Source organism: Alternaria infectoria (assembly GCF_024043175.1).
Source record: "Alternaria infectoria strain BMP 0036 chromosome Unknown scaffold_11, whole genome shotgun sequence".
Classification (NCBI taxonomy): domain Eukaryota; kingdom Fungi; phylum Ascomycota; class Dothideomycetes; order Pleosporales; family Pleosporaceae; genus Alternaria; species Alternaria infectoria.
The window spans coordinates 185,334-204,423 of NW_026250700.1; the positions used below are offsets into that span (position 1 = coordinate 185,334).

The window sequence follows — 19,090 nt, forward strand, 5'->3', positions numbered from 1 at the left end:
ACAATGGGTATCGAAGACCAGAAAGAAGAGCGCGAGGTGCTCGAGTCCATCTTTCCCGACGAGATCACAGGTGGCGCTTTCCTGCGCAACATCTTCTTACTATATACTGACACTCCGCAGATGTTTCCGAGACAGAGTTCCGAATCGCAATAACGCTCGACGATGGCCGCCACGAAGACGTTGAAACAGAAGAAGAGCAACGTATGCGCTTGCATTATCTCTACAGACAGACTTAAACTCATGTCCACCAGCTGTCATCATCCTCAATGTCTCCTACCCGCCCAACTACCCCGACGAAGCCCCCCGACTCGACGTAACACAACCGCCCAACGCGCCACGACACCAATACCTCGACATACAAGAAGACAAGCAACGCCTGCTAGACTCGCTCACGGAGACGATAGAAGAGAACCTCGGCATGGCCATGGTCTTCACCCTCGTAACCGTCCTCAAAGACAGCGCCGAGCTGCTCATAACGGAGCGCCAAAACGCGAAGCAAGCCCTCGTCGATATCGCCAAGGCCAAAGCCGAGGAGGAAGAGAACAAGAAGTTCCAGGGCGAGGCGGTCACACGAGAGACGTTCCTCGCATGGCGAGACAGGTTTAGGAAGGAGATGGAAGATGAGAAGAGGCGGAAGGAAGAGGAGAAGGAGCTGGAGGATAAGAAGAAGAGGATTGTCAAAGAAGAGAAGAAGTTGACGGGTAAGGAGCTGTGGCAGCGGGGCTTGGTCGGCAAGGTGGATGATGATGATGACGACGACGATGGTGTAGACGGAGTGGATGTAGGGAAGTTGAAGATTGAGGCGGCTTCATAGTGACTACAGTGCATTGGCATGGCATGTGAGGTCGAACATATACCCATCTTGCGATGCGCAGATACAGCAAGCCATAATATAGTATATTGTGCTCATGGTTCCGGCTTGACGACGCGTAAAGGATGCCTCTTCCTTCCCCTCACAATCGTCTGTCCCTCCTTGAGCGCAAGTTCAGTCTCCATATCTACGATCCTCTGCATCTTCTTCGTCATCAAGATATCCTTCCTGATGTCCGCCTGGTGTGCTTCCTGGTTCGCCCTCAATGAATCACGAACCGCAGTTTGCCATTTCACACTATCTTCGCGCTCCTTCGATTGCGCGGTTATGAGTACGTCCCACACATCCTCCTGCTGACATATGGGCAGCCACCAGTTTTCCAGGAGGACCCTCGTGTCGAAGAGCTCGTTCTTGCGCCGTAGTCGCTGCTGGATGACGCGACTCAGTGCTGGGGGTTGCGGCTTCGTGAGGCGCAAGAAGGGTACACCGTTTGCGGAGGCGAGGATGGGGACGCGGCGGGGTCCAGAGGTTTTTGCGTAGGGTCGCACGTTGAGGACGGCTCTCTCGGGTGGAAGGCACGCAAGCCGTTCTTTGGGAGAGTCTGGTAGCGTCGTCTTTTCGTACCGTCTTATGGGAGGGGCGCGTGTTAGACCGCGGGGCAATTGGGATATCAGTTGCGTCAGAGTGCTTGCGCTGGCTGTATTGCCAGTAGCGGAGGCATCGAGATGGTCGAGTGTCTATACATTGTCAATTGTTGAATTCAAAACTGTAGTAACATAGACCAACCTCATAACCAGCTTTGAAGCTCAGACCCAATTGATAAGGGCTCTGTATCTTCCTGTTCCGCCGGAACTTGTTGCGAACGGCGTTGAACAAAGAGACTCGATCGTCATCTGGGAGCGGAGCGGAGGAACATCGCGACAGCAAGGCTCGATAAAGAGCGATTGCTAGAAACGATGTTAGATTTTATTGGTAGTTACCGAAAGGCACAACGTCTAACCTGCTACGCGGTGTTGTGTCGACCGTTTAGGCTGGAGGAATCGGGGCATGCATGAGATGGCTCGGTGGTGGAGGTCCGAGGCCTGCGCCGCAACGCGAAGGATTTGGGCTGGGATGTTAGATATCACGTGCGCACCACCTCTTTCCAAAGTACAACATTGCGCGTATACAGGTGCTCGATATTCGCCAGGCTGGTAACTGACTTTAATATTCTGCGGTGAGAGCTTCCTCGGAGACTCCGCAAAGAACGAGACAGGAGCAAAATGAAGTAATATAAGTTGTTGATAATCCTGATCTCTTGTCAGGCTGTATGGCTACGCTAGCAGACCATAACTCCGTTCCATGCGCATTCATTTCCTTCGTGCATCATATCTTATGCCCATATCATGCCTGATCCTTAGTTCTTTTCTGGAGCAGGCTGTGCGCGTTCTTCTAGAACATCGCGCCTTCAGGTGGCTGTGGAAGCTTCTTGTTCTGAGGCAGCGCCATATACCTGTTGCGCAATTAGTATTGTGCAAATCAATTTCAGCTTTAAGGGTGTGCTAACCTTCGGAGCTCTATCAGTATCGTCTCCATGGTGAAATCGCGCTTCCATTGAGCCAGACATGGCAGCTTCGACCCATCGACCTGATATCGTCAGTATGCGCCCAGCATCTACGCCTCCGACTATCGCACCTTTCCGTTCTGAGGATTGACGCAGGGTAGGTTGATCTTGGTTGTGAACTTGATCTCCGGAGGAGTGTCGGGGTAGTCAGGGCCGCAGTGGATCGATACGCTGTAAATGCGATTCTCGTGGACGCTCTGCGACGTGGTCAGCATACAGCATATGACATGGAGAAAGGAGCACATACGTGTGGTGGGCCGAGGATAGTACCGTTCCAGTCGGACATCAGCAGGTCGTCGCCATTGTCAAGACCGTATGAACAGGCCTCTGTAAACTCTCAGTACCCTGTTACCCACGGCTATACCACAGATCTACCATACCGGCACCGAGACCCTTCTCGCCCTTCTCGAGCTCTTCCAGCAGGCGGAAGTTGCGCGGAACCTTAGCGCCCATAGTAGCGGTGGGTATGTGTGAAGGCTGAACAGAAGTGTGGCGCGTGAGGAAGTGGGATGGACCCCGCTATGCGATAGTGGCAGCTGTTGACGGTTGTGGAGAGTTTTGATTGAGCTTTGTAGCTAATGTGGTTAGAGTGTAAGTTGCTGGCAGTATACTCGACTCAAGCGCAATTGTAAAGTTCTGGGTGGCAGCAGGATGGATGTTTGTCTAAACATGTCTGTCGGGCCCGCTAGCGCCGATGGCTATGACGAGGCACCCGCCCGGGCGTGGACCAGGGTCTCACCTGGCACGCGTGAATCGCTTGGCCCGTCGCCCCAGACGCGACAACGTTGCCTTTAGCGATTCGACAGAATAACAACCCAATACCCAACTCTCAAGTCACTCCTTTGCCTGGAAGGACCGTCCAGATGCTTCGGCTCATACCAAAAGAATGACAGCTCAAATCTTGGCGGCTGAACTAGGCAACCTCATACAGGATGCAAAACGCAAGAATACCGAGCTACGCAATGCTGCAGAGACGGCCTTGAAGGAATTGAAGTCGCTTTCCAATACTTCAGAGGCCCAACTCTCGGCTGGTGAGATGCCTACTGTCACTTGATCTGCACGTGTTGACGGAATCAAGATCTCTCGCGACGACCACATTTCATCTCGCCCTTCTTGATTGCCTGCGGAACTCAAAATGCCAAATTTGCATCTACTGGAATTTCATGTCTCCAAAGACTCAGCGTTTCGCGAGCATTGCCACGGGAACGGCTAACAGAAGTGCTTGAAGCGTTCAAGCAATCTGTACCATCAAGTAAAAAGACCGAGCAGGATGCTTCAGACGTAGCTAACGCTGCCAGGCCATGATATCCAGCTGAAGATACTGCAGGCGCTACCTTCATTGCTTCAGAACTACCCCGCGGAAATACGCAGCGAGTCATTATCTGCTGTTCTGCAAATATGTTCAAGTCTCCAAAATGCGAAGAACTTCGCTGTCAGCAACACGGCCGCAGCCACGTTGCAACAGTTGGTGATTGTCGTATTCGATAGAGTCGCGTCCGAAGATGGTATGATGCTGAGTCAGGGAACACACATGTTATAGGCTGACCAAATGCAAAGAGAAAGCCTTAGAGATACCCACAGTGACCGAGGTGAAAGGCGATGATGGCCAAGTCTCAGTCAGACCAGCAGCGAACGATGCTTACAAGGTCCGTCATCTTCATAAATGCCAGTAGCTTTACTGACGGAGTTTAGATGTTTACCGATCTCATTGCACTCATCGTTGGAGAGAAGCCAGTCTTCATGCGATTTGCTTCGCTGCCGCCAGCCTCGACGCTGGAGCTGATCGAAGCAATCTTGTCGAACCACAACAAAATTATGACGACGCATCCGGAACAGATTTACATTATGCGAACCCAGTTAATGCCGCTGATCATCCGCTCTCTATCCGATCGTTTGTCCTTTGCGGTGACTGTACGCATCATTCGGATACTACATCTGATCATTCGGTATCATCTTGACACGCTTCCCTCCGAATGCGAGATTGCGCTCGGTCTTTTGAACCATATGCTCGATCCTGAGGCCTCTCAGGCATGGAAGAGAGTTCTTTGTCTCGAGGTGTTCCGCAGCATTTACGCCGATTCCAGACTTCTCCTAGCAATCTATGCCTTATTCGATGCAGAAAGCGGAAAGAAGAACATATTTGGAGACAACCTAGCGGCTTTCGTGCGCCTTGCGACTGAAAAGCCATCGGCGATTGGCTTAGGTCAGCAGTCAACAGCTGCCGCTGGTTTTGAAGAAGAGGTATCGGATCAAGCTGTCGCTGAAGCGGGCGCATTAGCTGGCGTCATAGGTGGTTCTGTGAGCGATACTAGCAACCATGTTCGTCCATCTGGCATCAGTATGCAATGGAGTTCTCTCAAAACTCCATGCATCGAACACCTCGACAAAACCGACCCACCTGCATTACCCGAAACGTACATCTACAGTCTGGTGTTGACATGTATCACCAACATTTCTGAAAGTCTCGCAAAATTCGTTCTTCCTCTTACTGTGCATCATGAGAGCAGAAGCCGGAAGAAAACCAAAGCCGAGGAAATGAATGAAGACGACACGGATGTCGCATCGCCAGATCGAAACAATCGAAAGCTTTCGAGGACTCATTCTTTCCGCAAAAAGACTATACCAGTCAATCCTCTGGATCTGACCGATCATCCGGCTTACTCATACGTGCAGACCTCGACCAACCTGGTCACGGAATGCTGGCCTGCAGTCCTTGCAACCTGCTCAACATTCCTTAATGCTACGCTTGATACGGACTATTACAGAGCTCTGATCCGAGCCATACAAAAGTTTACTCAGGTTGCCGGACTGCTCAGACTCTCAACGCCACGAGATGCATTCCTCACTACTATGGGTAAAGCAGCTGTCCCATCGAACTTGCTGCTAGCCAACGCTTCGTCTCCTACTAATGAGAAGTCTGGGATCTTCTCTAATGCGAGAGGGATGCTCAGTGTGGACAGCTTTGTGAGCCAAGCTTCCTCAATGTCCACCGACAAGAACAGGCGCCCTTCACACGATGTTACAGCCCCCACGCTGGGCCCTCGCAACTTACTGTGCCTGCGGGCTCTACTCAACCTTGCAATTGCACTAGGACCAACGCTACAGTCAGCATGGTCTATCGTCTTTGAGACGCTACAAGTAGCCGATCTAGTGATGGCGTTGTCGAGCCAGAACAGCAGTCGCGCATCTGGATCTGGAAGCCGTGCGGACATGGATACCAATACAGAGAAATTAGAGGCAGAGACCTCAGCCGTCCAGAGTGCTGCGCGCAGGCTCTTTGAAAGTACAGTTGACTATCCTAATGAGTCCTTTTCCGAGGTACTACAAGCGCTTTGCTCACTACTGAACGGGGTATCATCATCAGAGAGCGGACAAAGAACACCGATTACCTCCAGCCGTCCTCAGGTTTCACATCGGCGTCTCGGTAGCGCATCGGGAATCGGTCTCAACACAGATGCTAACTCTCGCGACTCGGCATTTGCGTTGAACAAGATTGGAGAGCTGGCGTCATTGAACGAAAGCAGGTTGTCGCAATATGATCCCGCTGATAGTGGATGGGACATACTGATTCGAGAGGTTATACGCTACTCCACTGACAGTCGAAAAGCGACGCCTACAAGGCTGCTGGCAGCCGACATCTTAGCAAGGACAGTTAGGGAGATCGCTGAGCTCTCTATGTCCGACGACCAACGCGAAGAAATACAGGCTCGCATACTTGCAGCACTGCAAAAGCAGATTACCGACCTCCATCATTATGATGGGATCAACAAAGACACGATCAGCGACACTGATATACGGGTACATCAAATAGCTCTAGAAGCACTCAAAAGCGTGATTGAGCAATGCGGCGAGTCCTTGGTTGCTGGCTGGACCTCTGTCATTGAGAGCTTGATGAGCGTTTTCACCCAAAAATTGCCATTAGCGCAGGGAAATCCAGAAGACGCCAAAACCTCTGGAAACAGTCAAGCCACAAGTTCCACTACAGATGTCATATCAAGATCTCTTGCTCGATCGGCATTTGCGACAGCCAATCTCGTCTGCTCGGATTTCATGACTGCTGTTCCGGATGCTTGCCTCTCGACGCTCTTAGAACTCTTGCGCAGGTTCTGCTCTCAAAGAGAGGATTTGAACATGTCTCTTACCGTGAGTGATTCTTTTTCAAATGCGTGACGCGTATCTAAATTGTTACAGGCGATCACCTTCTTTTGGAATGTGTCAGACTACCTCCAGTCGCGGACTGATCTGTCCTCATTGGCGGAGGTTGTTACTCAGACTAGTGGCAAGAACGGCGTCGAAGATGTTGTAAGCACACATTCACGAGAAGGAAAGACTGCGGCATTGTGGCTCCTAGTTCTGCTAAATCTCTCATCCATCACAACGGATGAACGCATCGAGGTGCGGCACTCTGCGATCCAAACTATACAGAGGATCTTCGAGAACTGTTCAGATCAGTTGTCATCGGAAGTTTGGTTGCTTTGCCTTCGTACAATCCTGTTCGCCATGGTGGAGGCCAATTTGAACATCCAGAATGATGTTCGGATACAAGCTTCCCGCAAAGACGACCACAAGGAATGGGATGAGACTACAAGAGTGGTTCTTCAGACCCTGACCGTTCTCAACACGACCTACATGGAAAAGTTGGACACGTCTCAGCTTGGTGACGCATGGTCAGAGCTACTGGAACTCGTGGACCGCTACTTCGAATACCATTCGCATGCGCTAGGGGCTTCGGTGTTCGCCACAATGACAGGTGTTCTCTCCCACACCGAAACTGCTCAGGTATGGAGTACCGATTCTCTTCTCAAGACTGCAGCGGTATGGAGAAGCTACTTCTCCTCTTCAGACGCTTGGCAAGAGGTACACGAGGAGGACAACCAAGACGCTTTCATCGCGTATGCAGAGGCTTTCAAAGCGATCTACCGCCTCTCTGATCGGCTCCTTAACAAGGATCTGCCTTTGATGCTCGCGAACCTCGAAGCTTGCGTTGTCAACTCGGACGAAGTCGCTTACTCTTCGGATCTGGACACTATGACCACTCTCCAGCATCGAGTGATGGAATGCTTAAGGATGGTCAAAACGGAAGAAGACAACGACATTCCACCGTATCTGATACGCATGTTGGGCCGGTTCATTACGCTGCCATATACCTCCTTGGCTAAGTTCCCAGAAAAGCGCGGGCCAACCTTTGTCGCACTCTCAAAAGCCTCAATGACGCTACTGCAAGATATCGTCGTCAAACATGTTGAGCTGAAAGAGATCTATACGACTGATGCACTGTCATTCGCTTTTACCAGTCTGGCACAACCGATTGAAGAGAAGTACGTGTGGCAACGAGAGGGTCGAGCACCGACCTTATGGCAAAAGGCTACAACAACATCTACAGCTATACTTGAGTCGGTATTGCCACACGTCAACTCCAATCAGGATATCTGGACCACCCTTGTCAATATTGCGCACTGCATCACGCGTGCACAGTCGTTGCCCAATACCTCCGCCTCTCTAGAAAAGGACGAACAGTTCGACATCCAAGCTTTCGCTCATTTTCGCAGTTTAATTACCCTACCACTAGGCTCGACTTCTCTCCCACATAGTCTCCGTCAAAGCCACGCGCGCAATCTCTTCAGCACATCTCTGATAAACAGTCCTCTATCCGGAGAGTTACCCGACATTAGCACCTCTCCACTCGAGGAGCTTTACAAAACACGATTAGGGCAAACTGCCGAGCTGAACTACACCTGGCGACCAGACATGAGCTATGTCTGTCTTTCCGAGCTCTTCAATCTCGTCGCCGTGAACGATAGTAGTCGCGAACGTATCTGGCTGGCCAAAGCAGCAGCCCCATACCTCATCTTGAGATGCGCACTTCCCCTCAAGACGTATATCGCAGACCAGCCCCTTCGCGGTCGTATGCCGGCGCCAGAGTCGCAGAGACGCGAGTTGCTCTTTGTATTAGAGCAACTGGAACAGTTGGAAAGCGAGCCGCAGGCTATACCTGATGCCCCGGGTGTTAGGTCACAACATAGGAGACATTTGCATAGGTTGTACCCGTTGCTTCTCAAAGCGACGAGGGTAGCTAGGCAGGATGCTGAGGTGTTTGAACACTTGGCGAAGCTGACTGATCTGGTTGGGGAGGAGTTTGGGTTAGACGATGACTGAGAGGTAGATTAAGCCATCAAATGAGCATTTCTCCCTTTTTTGAAAGCTACTGTGCACATGTGATACCCTGGTTGTCCGATGAGACCAAGATTCTTATATTCAATGGGTAATGGCTTAAAGTAAACCTTGGGAAGAACGAGGGCCTTCGTACTTTGTACAGCGGCTCGGGCTAAGCGGATCCTCCAGGGCTTCCATCCCCGCAAAAGCACAGACATCGGAGACATCTAACAGCTCCACACATTTACTTCTTGTCGCGGAACACTCGCGCGCAGGCGGAATTAACCATGAGCGCCGCATCGCCAGCAGACAGGAATAATGCGAGCGATACCATGAGTCCGCCAAACGAATCCGGCAGTAGCGCAAAGCGGAAACACGAGAATGGCACGCCCGTCCAGCGCGCGAAGCGTAAGTAAGCCCGTCGTGCATGAGATGGCATGCGACCCGACACTGACTCTGTCTACCCTTCTCAGGTAACAGGTATATCAGCATCGCGTGTAATGAGTGCAAAAGGAGGAAGATCAAGTGCAATGGCGAGACGCCATGTCAGCGCTGCGGGAATCTCAACCTGGAGTGCGCCTACGCTCCCAACTGCTGCAACTCGTTCAAAGACAGCGACGAGTTCAAGCAGATGTCGACGCACATAACTTCTCTCCAGCAGCAGGTTGACGATCTCTTCCAGAATCTCAGCGCGCTCCGGGCCCAGGTCGACGTACAGAGCAACGGCTCCATCGGCACGCCCTTCAATCCAGACTACCAGCAGACGCCAATGCTGCCTCCTCCCTCCGCCCGCTCGCGATCGAAATCCTTCAGCAAGCACCCCCGCTTCCACGGCCCGACGTCGAACGCATTCAATGTAGGGGTGGCGAGGTCGAGCCTGAAGACTATGGGCATAAACGCTGGCGAGGAAGGCGAAGACGACGGCATCTTGACCCGCGACGCGACACCCAGGGCATCGCCTCCCATACCCAACGCTATGATGCCGAAACGCGCCCTACACGCGGATAAAGACCCCATATGGTCCATCTCGAAGCACGAGGCTATCCGCTTGGTGCATGTTTGGCACGAGGAGATGGGTATCATGTACCCCATCCTGGAAGTCGATAGACTGCAACGCTATGCCGAGATGCTGTTTACCTTTGTGGAAGCAGCGGCCAGGTCGGGTTTGATGCAAGGCGCTCTTCCTGGGTCGGACGCAATGGTGGACGACCAGATTAGCGTGCTGAAGCTCGTTCTTGCTATAACCCTGGTTCTTGAAGGTGGTGGGAAGGATCCGCTCGGCGAGAGGCTCTTCGAGAACGTGCATAAGATCGTTGACAAGGCCTTGTCTGAGCCTGTTAGCCTCCATGGAATCAACTTGTTGGTGCTGACAGTAAGTAGTATGTTCGGTGTAACTGGACTCTGCTTACAGACCTAGGCTATGTATCACTTCACTCGGGACGACGAAGCCATGGCATGGCGAGTGATTGGCCTGGCGGCACGACACTGTCTGGAGTTGGGTTTACATCGTCGAGACACTTATGTGGCTCTCTTCCCTGACCCTGAAGAGCAAGCGGCGGCGATCCGGACGTTTTGGACTATCTACGTACTGGACCGTCGGTGGAGCTTCGGCACTGGCATGCCTTTTGCTCTGCAAGACGCGGATATTGACACTAATGTTCCGAAGCCGGATATATCGACGCACGAATCCACGCCGTATCTCAATGCCATGATCCAGTACTCTGTCATCGGTTCGAAAGTATGGAAGTCTGTCGCCGATGTAGGACACCAGGATAAGATCAACAAGGACGATATCTCTTTTCTTGACTTCCAGGTTCTGAACTGGCACCGTAGCATACCGGAAACTCTGAAGTTCGTTCATCCAGACAGCGGTAGACAGGTTGACCCTCCTGCACGGGTCGTCCATCGTCTGCAGGTCGTGCTCTACCTGCGAGCCAACCAGATGCGAATTCTCATTTACCGCCCAGTATTACATACCGCAACTACCATCATGGAGAACCTTGACTTTGCGCACGTCGTAGTCAAGGTTGCCAAAGACACCATCCGCATACTGACATATATCAACCAAACTTCAGACATCTACAGAAGCCAGCAGACCATGTTCAACTACTTCCTGATATCGGCGCTGGCGGTACTCTTCCTAGCTGTAGCTCACGCGCCGGCCGAATTCAGCCAGCAGTCTCGCGACGAGTTCTACATGGCGCTTGAGCTTGTCCGTGGTCTTTCGTCGAACTCATACGTCTCGAAACGCTTGTGGAGAACGATCAAGACGATCAAGGAAGTTGGACCCCGTCTCGGACTAGTCATACGCAACGATGACACTCACGATGCGCACTCTTCCGCTGCTGTCGCAATGGCGGGCCTTGCAGGTCACTCGATGGATGATCTTGCTCTGTTTTCGAATGGCCGTAATGGACCTAACCTCGATACACCGCATGGAATGGCTAGCGATTTGACGACGTTGTTTGAGGCCGCTGGGGGTATATTCAATCTCAACGGCTTTGGGGGAGCAGGGAGTGAGCTGCCCAACTCAAATGGAGAGTTTGTGAACGGTTTCTCACATGAGAATGACGAGCTGGCGAGGATATTGAGGGACTTGTTCTGATGTCCGGGCATAGCTGTTGGGCTACCATTCTTCTGATATATCATGGACACTTACGTCGCTCTTGTAATACTCACTACGTACTTGAAATAATATTCTGTAGGTATCAGTACATTCGTGATTCCTCTGCACTGTACCTAGCACCTGCAAGTTCGCAGGGCCTGGCTAGATCACGTGGTACCCAATCGCTAAGCTCGGGCAACCTGCGATCTTCACCTGCCAAAACACAGCTTCAAACATACACCTGCGACGCCTGACGATCGGCCGTACTGATAGAGAGGCAAATTCGGCGCACAGAAACTTTAACGCCCTCCCATCAGGCTCTGCGCTCGCTCGACCCCTCCCCCACCGGCCTCACCTGGATTACGACTTTCGCCGAGCCCTTCCCTGTCCGCTACCCCAACGCCAACTCACATGCGATAACAAGGCTGCAAGTGCAGCTTCGCAAAAGAAATATACCCTCACACTCAACCGTGCTCTCCTCCCCGGCACCCTTCGCTTTTGTCTCGATTGCGAACCATTACCCCCACATTCGCATTTTCGAACCCCTCGCCCTTCGTATCCACGCACGCATTGCGGCTGCGCGTCATAACCTGAGCCGCGTCTAGACAGCGGCCCCGACGCCCTTACACCCCAGACAGCATGTCGTCCTCTTCGCAGGTGACCGAGTCGTGGATCGCGTCCTTCTGCGGGCTCCTGGGTCACGAGTACTTCGCCGAGGTGTCAGAAGACTTCATCGAGGATGATTTCAACCTGACGGGCCTGCAATCGCAGGTGCCCATGTACAAGGAAGCTCTGGAGATGATACTGGACGTGGAGCCGGAGGACGACGAGGACGAGGAAGACGAGGAGGAAGAAGAGGATGAGGAAGACGAGATACTGGGCGATGAGCGAGCACCGGGCTACCGACGGGCTGGCGACCGAAGACATCTCCGCATAGCCTCTGATCTTAGTGTGATAGAGAGCTCCGCCGAGCTGCTCTACGGGCTCATACATCAGCGCTACATCACCTCGCGACCAGGCATACAGCAGATGGCTGAAAAGTACGAGCTCCAGCACTTTGGCACCTGCCCGCGCGTAAACTGCAACTCGTGCAAAGTCCTGCCAGTCGGCCTCAACGACAGTCCTGGCCACGAAACAGTCAAGCTGTTCTGCCCTTCCTGCCTAGACGTATATACCCCGCCCAACTCGCGCTTCCAGACCGTCGACGGAGCTTTCTTCGGCACCACCTTCCCCTCGCTCTTCTTCATGACCTTTACCGACCTTGACATTGGCGGCGGGCTGCGCAACAACGCGTCAAACACAGTCGATGCCCTACAACAATTACAATCGCAAAGCACCGACGGCAAGTCGCGGAATACCACACCCTCAAACGTCACCTCGATCAACGGCGTCGCACCGCACAACCTCGCCCCCGGCCTCGGCACAGGCAGCATCTACGAACCGCGCATCTACGGCTTCCGCGTCAGCGAGCGCGCACGATCAGGGCCGCGGATGAAATGGTTACGGATGCGGCCCACAGACGTGACCGAGCTCGACGAGACGAGAAGATACTGGGAGGAGCACGACGAAGACGCAGACCGGCCCGACGACGATGACCTCAACATGGTCGACGTAGCAGAAGGCGGCAAGGGCGCGCCAGTAGACCGAAGAAAGAAGGCAATCCGCACACGACGACGGCCGACAAACGGCTCAAACGCCGGAGGGGGCAGCCCAATGGACACGAACGGTGTCGGCGCAGCGGCGGGCTAGATGTCCGAGCCGCGCTTTGTCAATCGTGACCCCCTGCGTGCCGTGTTAAGACATGGTGAATGGTACGAAGAGGGCTGATGCCCAGATGGCGGGGAAACACACAATACACATTACTATGGCCTTTGCAGCCCCCCGCGAAATGAGAAAAAGGGCGCGAGTCAAAATGGAGAGGGGGGGCATCATGTGCACTTGAGTTTGGCTTAGTTGCAAAGAACGTCCCTCTCTCTTTCTCTCTTTCTTCATCGTCACTAGTTTCACGCTTTTCACACTACAAAGGAAAGGAGCATGGTGGGTTTGGGACTCTTGCGTCGAGGTTAGTTTTTTCTTCTTGTTCAAGTATTGTTCAGAGACGTATGAAGAGTGGTGGAGTGGGGGTTTTATAGCAGATTCTTGGTATGTGAGTCGATGAGCTTGGATGCCGAAATGAGAATCTTTAAGAGTTTACCTGTTCGTGGTTTTTGATGTGCGGAGTTGGTGCTGTGAGTGATGTTATGGTGAGTGTGGGGTTGCTGGGCATGCTTTGGGAAGCTGTTATGCGAGATCGATAGAACAGGGCATGTGTATACGAAGCTCAGCGATCACAAGTGTCACAGCAGAACATAGTCATTAACAGCATGTTCAACATCTACACAAGCAGGGCTATTACCGTCTACCTTCAAGTCATAGCTAAGACTACCCATCCTCACCAATCCAGTTCAATCCAATCATTTACATCATCCATCCATACCCTCCTTAAATACATACATACACATACACAGCATGTCAAACCGACGTGCACAGAAAGAAAATTGGTATAGAGCGATTAACAAGTGAAAACGCAAAGCAACAACAAGGGCTTTATGCGCGATGAGCCCATTCCGCGAGCTGATTCGCCGAATCAACAGAGTCTTGATTCTTTTCGTGGTGGCTCGTCATGGCCATGCCTGCGCCGTGGCCTTCGAGGGAATGCGTCGACATGCCTTCGTCGATGATGTCGTCGTCGGGGATCTTGACTTCGCGCGTAAGCTCGACGTAGTCGTACTGCGTATACGTTAGTTTCGCAATTCTTCAGATGATGTTGTTTTGTTTAGGACATGAACTTACAGCGAACTCGCCAATCTCGACGTCGTCGATACCGGCGGCTTCTTCTTCTTCGGTTGCACGCAGTCTGAAGGCGGGTATGAAGCGGCCGATGAAGTCGAGGGCGCCGAGGATGAGGCAGGTGCCTAGGAAGGAGTAGGCGCCGCCGGTGAAAGAGTCGGCGAGTTGGTAGCCGAGTTGGATCCAGTGGTGGTTGAGCCATCCGCCGTCGATGACGGTGTATCCATCAAGATGCGCTATGTAGTCACTATGTGGTTGTTAGTCATGGAATATATCGAGACTGACAGCGTGTATGACTTACGCAGCGAAGAAGGCAGTAAGGATGTTTCCAATGAAACCACCAACGCCGTGAACCGCAAAGATGTCGAGGGCGTCATCGCAGCGCAGGAAGTACTTGAGCTTAGTCGCGTAGTTGCAAGCGACACCACCGCATACACCGAACACCACCGCAGCCCAGGCTGGAACGTATCCGGAACCAGGAGTGATGCAGACGAGACCAGCGATAACACCAGAGCAGAAGCCAACAGTTGACCACTTGCGTTCGAGACGGTAGTCAACTAGGCACCATGTGATACCCCCGACACAAGCAGCAAGGTTGGTGCATACAGCGGCCATAACAGCGCGAAGGTTAGCGGACAGCGCGGAACCAGCGTTGAAACCGAACCAGCCCACCCAGAGGAACACGGTGCCGATGACGATGTGCGTGACGTTGTGGGGACGGTAGTTGAGCTCCTGAGTACCGTGACCGCTTCGCTTTCCGAGCATGTACGAGTAGGCGAGGGCAGCACATCCGGAAGCGATATGAACGGGAGTTCCGCCGGCAAAGTCCAAGCCACCCATCTGGAAGACCCATCCGGATGGGTTCCAGGTCCAGCACGCAATCGGGTCGTAGATAATCGTCGTCCAGACAAACATGTAGATGATGCAAGGCAGCATGCGTCCTCGCTCGGCCACGGCTCCAACGGCAAGTGCAACACTGCATATCAAGTTAGCTTAGACCCCACGATTCCAATATAAGGTGAACATACGTGATGGCAGCGAACATGCCCTGGTAGACACAGAACATGAGATCGGGAATCCGCGGGCTTCCCACCGAAGGCGCACCCAACACATTCATCAAACCGAAGTTATCCAGCGCGCCGATGTACTTGCCAGCCTTGTGCGAAAAGGCTAGAGAGTAACCCCAGAAGAACCATTGAAAAGAAACGACCGCGGTCGCCATGACAGACAGCCATAGTAGCGATAGCGCCGACTTTCTTCGCGCCAATCCGGAGTAAAAGAATCTGCAATTCTGTTAGACCCGTATACATTATAATGAACGTGCAGGGAAGAGTGGTTTACTGACCCTACGCCCGGTATCATGAGAAGCACGAGGGCGGTTGATGTGATCATCCAAGCGATGTCGCCGGGCTAGAAACATGGCAGGTTAGCCCCGCGTTACTCCAAAACCTTAACAAGTTCCCGTAGCCAGAATAACTCACGTTGTAGAACACATTGAGATTGTATAACCTCGAGTCGCCGCCCGTTGCATCTGTGCTATTACGAAACGGCTCCAGAGGGAGTGTGGGGTCCAATCCCGAAGATACTGGATCCATGATGTCGTGTGTTCCCGGGTCCTCGTCGCTCTTTGCGCTTTAAATGTTTCCCTTAGTGTATCCCGGTATGTATATGTGGTATGCGTAGTTTGTGACGAATATCCGAAAAGACGTAGGAGGGATCGATATAAACTCCAGAAGATGGGTTCGTAGAGAAGGGAAGGGATGATGCGCGTGCGCAAGCAAAGTGAGGATTGGACGATCGCTACACGATCAGGGATCTCCAAGACTGCAGTTGACCCTTGGCGTCCGCCCCAGTATATGCGTAGCTCGAACAAGCCAAAAAGTAAAGGTGTCGCCGCTGGGAGGAGGAACGCGCAAACAAAAGTTGCATGTGCAAACGGTGCTAAATATGTGCTATAGGCGAGAGTGGCTTGGGTGGTGGACACGCTCACGACCGACAATCAATGGAACCGAGGGGTCGGTGGTGGACTATATGGGTATGCGTAAGAAAGAAGAGAGCATCCAAGCTTCAGTTGGCTTCCGCCCGCAGTGGAATAGGCGATGCCGCTTTGATAATCTCCCAGCAAACCGGCATGAACATCCCCCTCTCTCCCGAATGCACAAACGCCACGGGCGGTGGGGTGTCTGATAGCTGCTGTTGACGGGTGGGCACTGGGATGGGCAATGGCCGCCCCAAGCCAGGCCCTGTCAGCCAATGTCCGACTACGGGTGCGTCGCTAAGCCAAAATGCAGAACTGCAGGGTGCCGCCCACACTTGGGACGGGGCGGAAACGACGGAGGCCCTTAAGAGGCGCTGGGCCTGTTGCGGCTGTCGAACCACACGTGTGGGATAACCTCAGGGCTATGTGTAATCAATTGCCGCAAGGCCTAGATGCGATTATTTGGTTCCACCACCCTGTGGAGCAGCTCGCGGTAATCTTGTGCTATAGTTTAGTATCTCTTTTCTTAGGCGGCCTTAAGCCCTAGTTTGTATTACACTTTATAGAGATTAAATTTTATTCTATCTAATTACTAATAAAGCTACTAACCTAAAAATCTTAATAAGTTAACTAGCCTAATAATGCTAAATCTATAATATATAGCTTATTTATTCTTATAATAGTAATAGTAATAGTAGAGCTATAATTACTATCTTTAATAGCTATTTATAATACTATACTAGACTTATATAACTATTCTTTTAACTTTTATAGTAGTAGTATTAAACTATATAATAATTATATTTAGTCTTTTTACTTATTACTATATATAAGTAATAATATTTACTTTATTTATAAGACACTCTTTTTATACTAAATATAAGCTATAAAGTTTTTTTTTATATTATTATAATTTTTTTTAGCTTTTCTTACTATCTTTTATAACGCTCTAATTTATAACTCTACTAACTCTTTTTTTTATTTATTAAGCTTACTATTCTTTAAGTATACCTAAAGAATAATAGCTATAAAAATAAGAGAGTTAACTATTATAATAAATACTTATATTTTTTTATTTATATTACTAGTTAAAGATATCTTTTTAAGATCTTTAAAGCGCGCGTTTCTTTAGTAATAGTAAAGTTAGATATTACTAAAGTAAATAAAAACCTAATATAAAAGAAAATTCTAGTAGAAGAAGTTAGAAAGCTATTTTATAAGACTAACTTTAAAGTTAAAGTTAATAAAAGTAGACTTTAATAAAGAAGGCGCTTATAGTATCTAAAGTATAAAGTAAGAGTTCTTACTATTATATAGAAAGAAGATAATACTATTAGTAATTTATATTAGAAACCTATATTCTAGATAGTTAGACAACGTTATATAACTTAACCTAGCGTAAGTATAAGTAGATCTAGAAAATTATTACTTAGAAAGTAATAATTTGTCTATTTTAACTAGATAATATACTATTACTTTGCTATTTCTTATATTTTATATTAATTAGTAGTTACTTATCTAATATTTAAATTGTTTACCTTATAATACGCCTATGTTATATAATATCTACTTACAATACTTATAGTAATAGTTATACGCTAATAAATATTAATAATAATATAAGACTGTTTAACGTAGTAGTATTAGCTATAGATTTATTAGTACTAACTTCTATTAAAGAGAAAGTGTATAAGCTAATATCTTCTATATCTAAGATAGATAATAATGTTAGTAATAGCCTAATTCTACTGCTATTACTACAAGATTGTATTCTTACTTTTAATAAGACTTAGAATATTCTAGAAGAGGCTATTCTAGACTAGAAGCTGCAACGCCTTTACACCTAGAAAACTTTCTAACTAAAGCGTATTAAGCTAGCTAAGTTATAAAACCTTTACGCTAAAGTTACTATAGGTAACTTAACTACTCTTAAGAAGAATGTAAAAGTACTATCTATAACTTACTTAGAGAACGCTTTCTCTACTAGAGGCTTTCTAAGATCTAAACCTTTATAGTTATTCTTAAAGACTAACTAAGCGCAATATAATTACTAGAAGTAAAATTATAAGTTATACTTTCTTTATATACTATAAAGCTTTATAATAGAGATATAGAGAGTAGATTTTAGTACTATATACATCTCTAAGCTATTAAAAACTCTATAGTATACTTATTAGGTATTAGAGAAGTACTAGAACTCTACCTAGACACTATTATAGATAGACTTTAAGTATATTATATTAAACTTACTTAGTTCTCTACAAGAGCGTAAATAATATACTTATAATTACTTTAAGCGCACTATACAGCGTAGTAATTAGAACTTTATAAACTTTTTAGATTATATAAAGCTATTATAGAAAAAACTTAGATTAAACTAAACACTAGATATATAAGTACTAGAGTATACTGTAGCCTTGTAGAATAATATTAAGAAAAGCTTACTCTTACTCTCTATAGACTAACATTCTACACTTCTATAAGTAGAAGAATATACTAACTTTATTTTCTAATAAAAGTTCTATATTGTAGAAAATAAGCTATAACTACCTAAGAAGAATAGGCCTTAACCTACCTAAGATTAATCTAATATTTAGAGTGCTAGTAGACCTCTAAAAAACGCTAAGCGCGCTAGATTAGCCTAGAATAGGTTAAAGAGAAGTAGTTTAGATAATAATAACGTATCTAAAAAGCAAATTACATGCTATAGATATAGCAAAGTTAGTTATTATAAAAATAAATGTCTAAAGGCTAATAAGTCTAATACTATAGGTAAGTCCGCTAATAAGTCTAAGTTAGAAAAAGACTAGAGGTAGAAGAATTAATCTTCTACCTTACTACCTATATCTCTTTAAATAAGAAAGATAAGAATATAGAAACGCTACGCAAGGCCTTATAGCCTACTCTATTCTAACTCTTAATAGTAAAGTTTACTCTTAAAACGTCTAAGCCTAAAGAGGTAATAATTAATAGTAGTTTATAACTAAATCTTATTTCTACTATATTAGTAAAGAAGCAAGAATTAGTTATTAATTCTTTACCTAATCTTCTTGTAGAAGAAGTTAATAGTAGAAAGCTTACTATCTATAGAATAACTAAAGTAAACGTTAC

At 48.8% G+C, this 19,090-nt stretch overlaps 7 protein-coding genes across 7 annotated transcripts; 4 read left to right on the plus strand and 3 right to left on the minus strand.

Moving 5' to 3' along the window:
- Positions 1-3: 3 nt before the first annotated feature.
- On the plus strand, positions 4-814 carry J4E92_006941 (uncharacterized protein; the record flags this gene model as incomplete). Its single annotated transcript, XM_051498305.1, has 3 exons — positions 4-70; positions 121-201; positions 252-814. The coding sequence occupies 3 exons, from the start codon at positions 4-6 to the stop codon at positions 812-814; spliced, it is 711 nt and encodes a 236-aa protein (XP_051351239.1).
- A 92-nt stretch (positions 815-906) lies between these two features.
- J4E92_006942 (uncharacterized protein) lies at positions 907-1,860 on the minus strand (the record flags this gene model as incomplete). The annotated part of the gene is made up of 3 exons (XM_051498306.1): positions 907-1,548; positions 1,598-1,758; positions 1,812-1,860. 3 exons carry the CDS (start codon positions 1,858-1,860, stop codon positions 907-909), a joined length of 852 nt encoding a protein of 283 aa, XP_051351240.1.
- A 382-nt stretch (positions 1,861-2,242) lies between these two features.
- On the minus strand, positions 2,243-2,867 carry SPM2 (Ubiquitin-conjugating enzyme spm2; the record flags this gene model as incomplete). Its single annotated transcript, XM_051498307.1, has 5 exons — positions 2,243-2,303; positions 2,358-2,437; positions 2,486-2,611; positions 2,662-2,741; positions 2,795-2,867. The coding sequence occupies 5 exons, from the start codon at positions 2,865-2,867 to the stop codon at positions 2,243-2,245; spliced, it is 420 nt and encodes a 139-aa protein (XP_051351241.1).
- Positions 2,868-3,300: 433 nt separating this feature from the next.
- J4E92_006944 (uncharacterized protein) lies at positions 3,301-8,570 on the plus strand (the record flags this gene model as incomplete). Its single annotated transcript, XM_051498308.1, has 5 exons — positions 3,301-3,445; positions 3,713-3,919; positions 3,972-4,060; positions 4,107-6,557; positions 6,606-8,570. 5 exons carry the CDS (start codon positions 3,301-3,303, stop codon positions 8,568-8,570), a joined length of 4,857 nt encoding a protein of 1,618 aa, XP_051351242.1.
- Positions 8,571-8,854: 284 nt separating this feature from the next.
- J4E92_006945 (uncharacterized protein) lies at positions 8,855-11,172 on the plus strand (the record flags this gene model as incomplete). Its single annotated transcript, XM_051498309.1, has 3 exons — positions 8,855-8,975; positions 9,041-9,939; positions 9,985-11,172. The coding sequence occupies 3 exons, from the start codon at positions 8,855-8,857 to the stop codon at positions 11,170-11,172; spliced, it is 2,208 nt and encodes a 735-aa protein (XP_051351243.1).
- Positions 11,173-11,811: 639 nt separating this feature from the next.
- On the plus strand, positions 11,812-12,921 carry CKB1 (casein kinase 2 regulatory subunit; the record flags this gene model as incomplete). Its single annotated transcript, XM_051498310.1, has 1 exon — positions 11,812-12,921. One exon carries the CDS (start codon positions 11,812-11,814, stop codon positions 12,919-12,921), a length of 1,110 nt encoding a protein of 369 aa, XP_051351244.1.
- Positions 12,922-13,758: 837 nt separating this feature from the next.
- AMT1 (ammonium transporter Amt1) lies at positions 13,759-15,596 on the minus strand (the record flags this gene model as incomplete). The annotated part of the gene is made up of 6 exons (XM_051498311.1): positions 13,759-13,941; positions 14,005-14,248; positions 14,303-14,977; positions 15,030-15,284; positions 15,347-15,411; positions 15,483-15,596. 6 exons carry the CDS (start codon positions 15,594-15,596, stop codon positions 13,759-13,761), a joined length of 1,536 nt encoding a protein of 511 aa, XP_051351245.1.
- Positions 15,597-19,090: the final 3,494 nt, after the last annotated feature.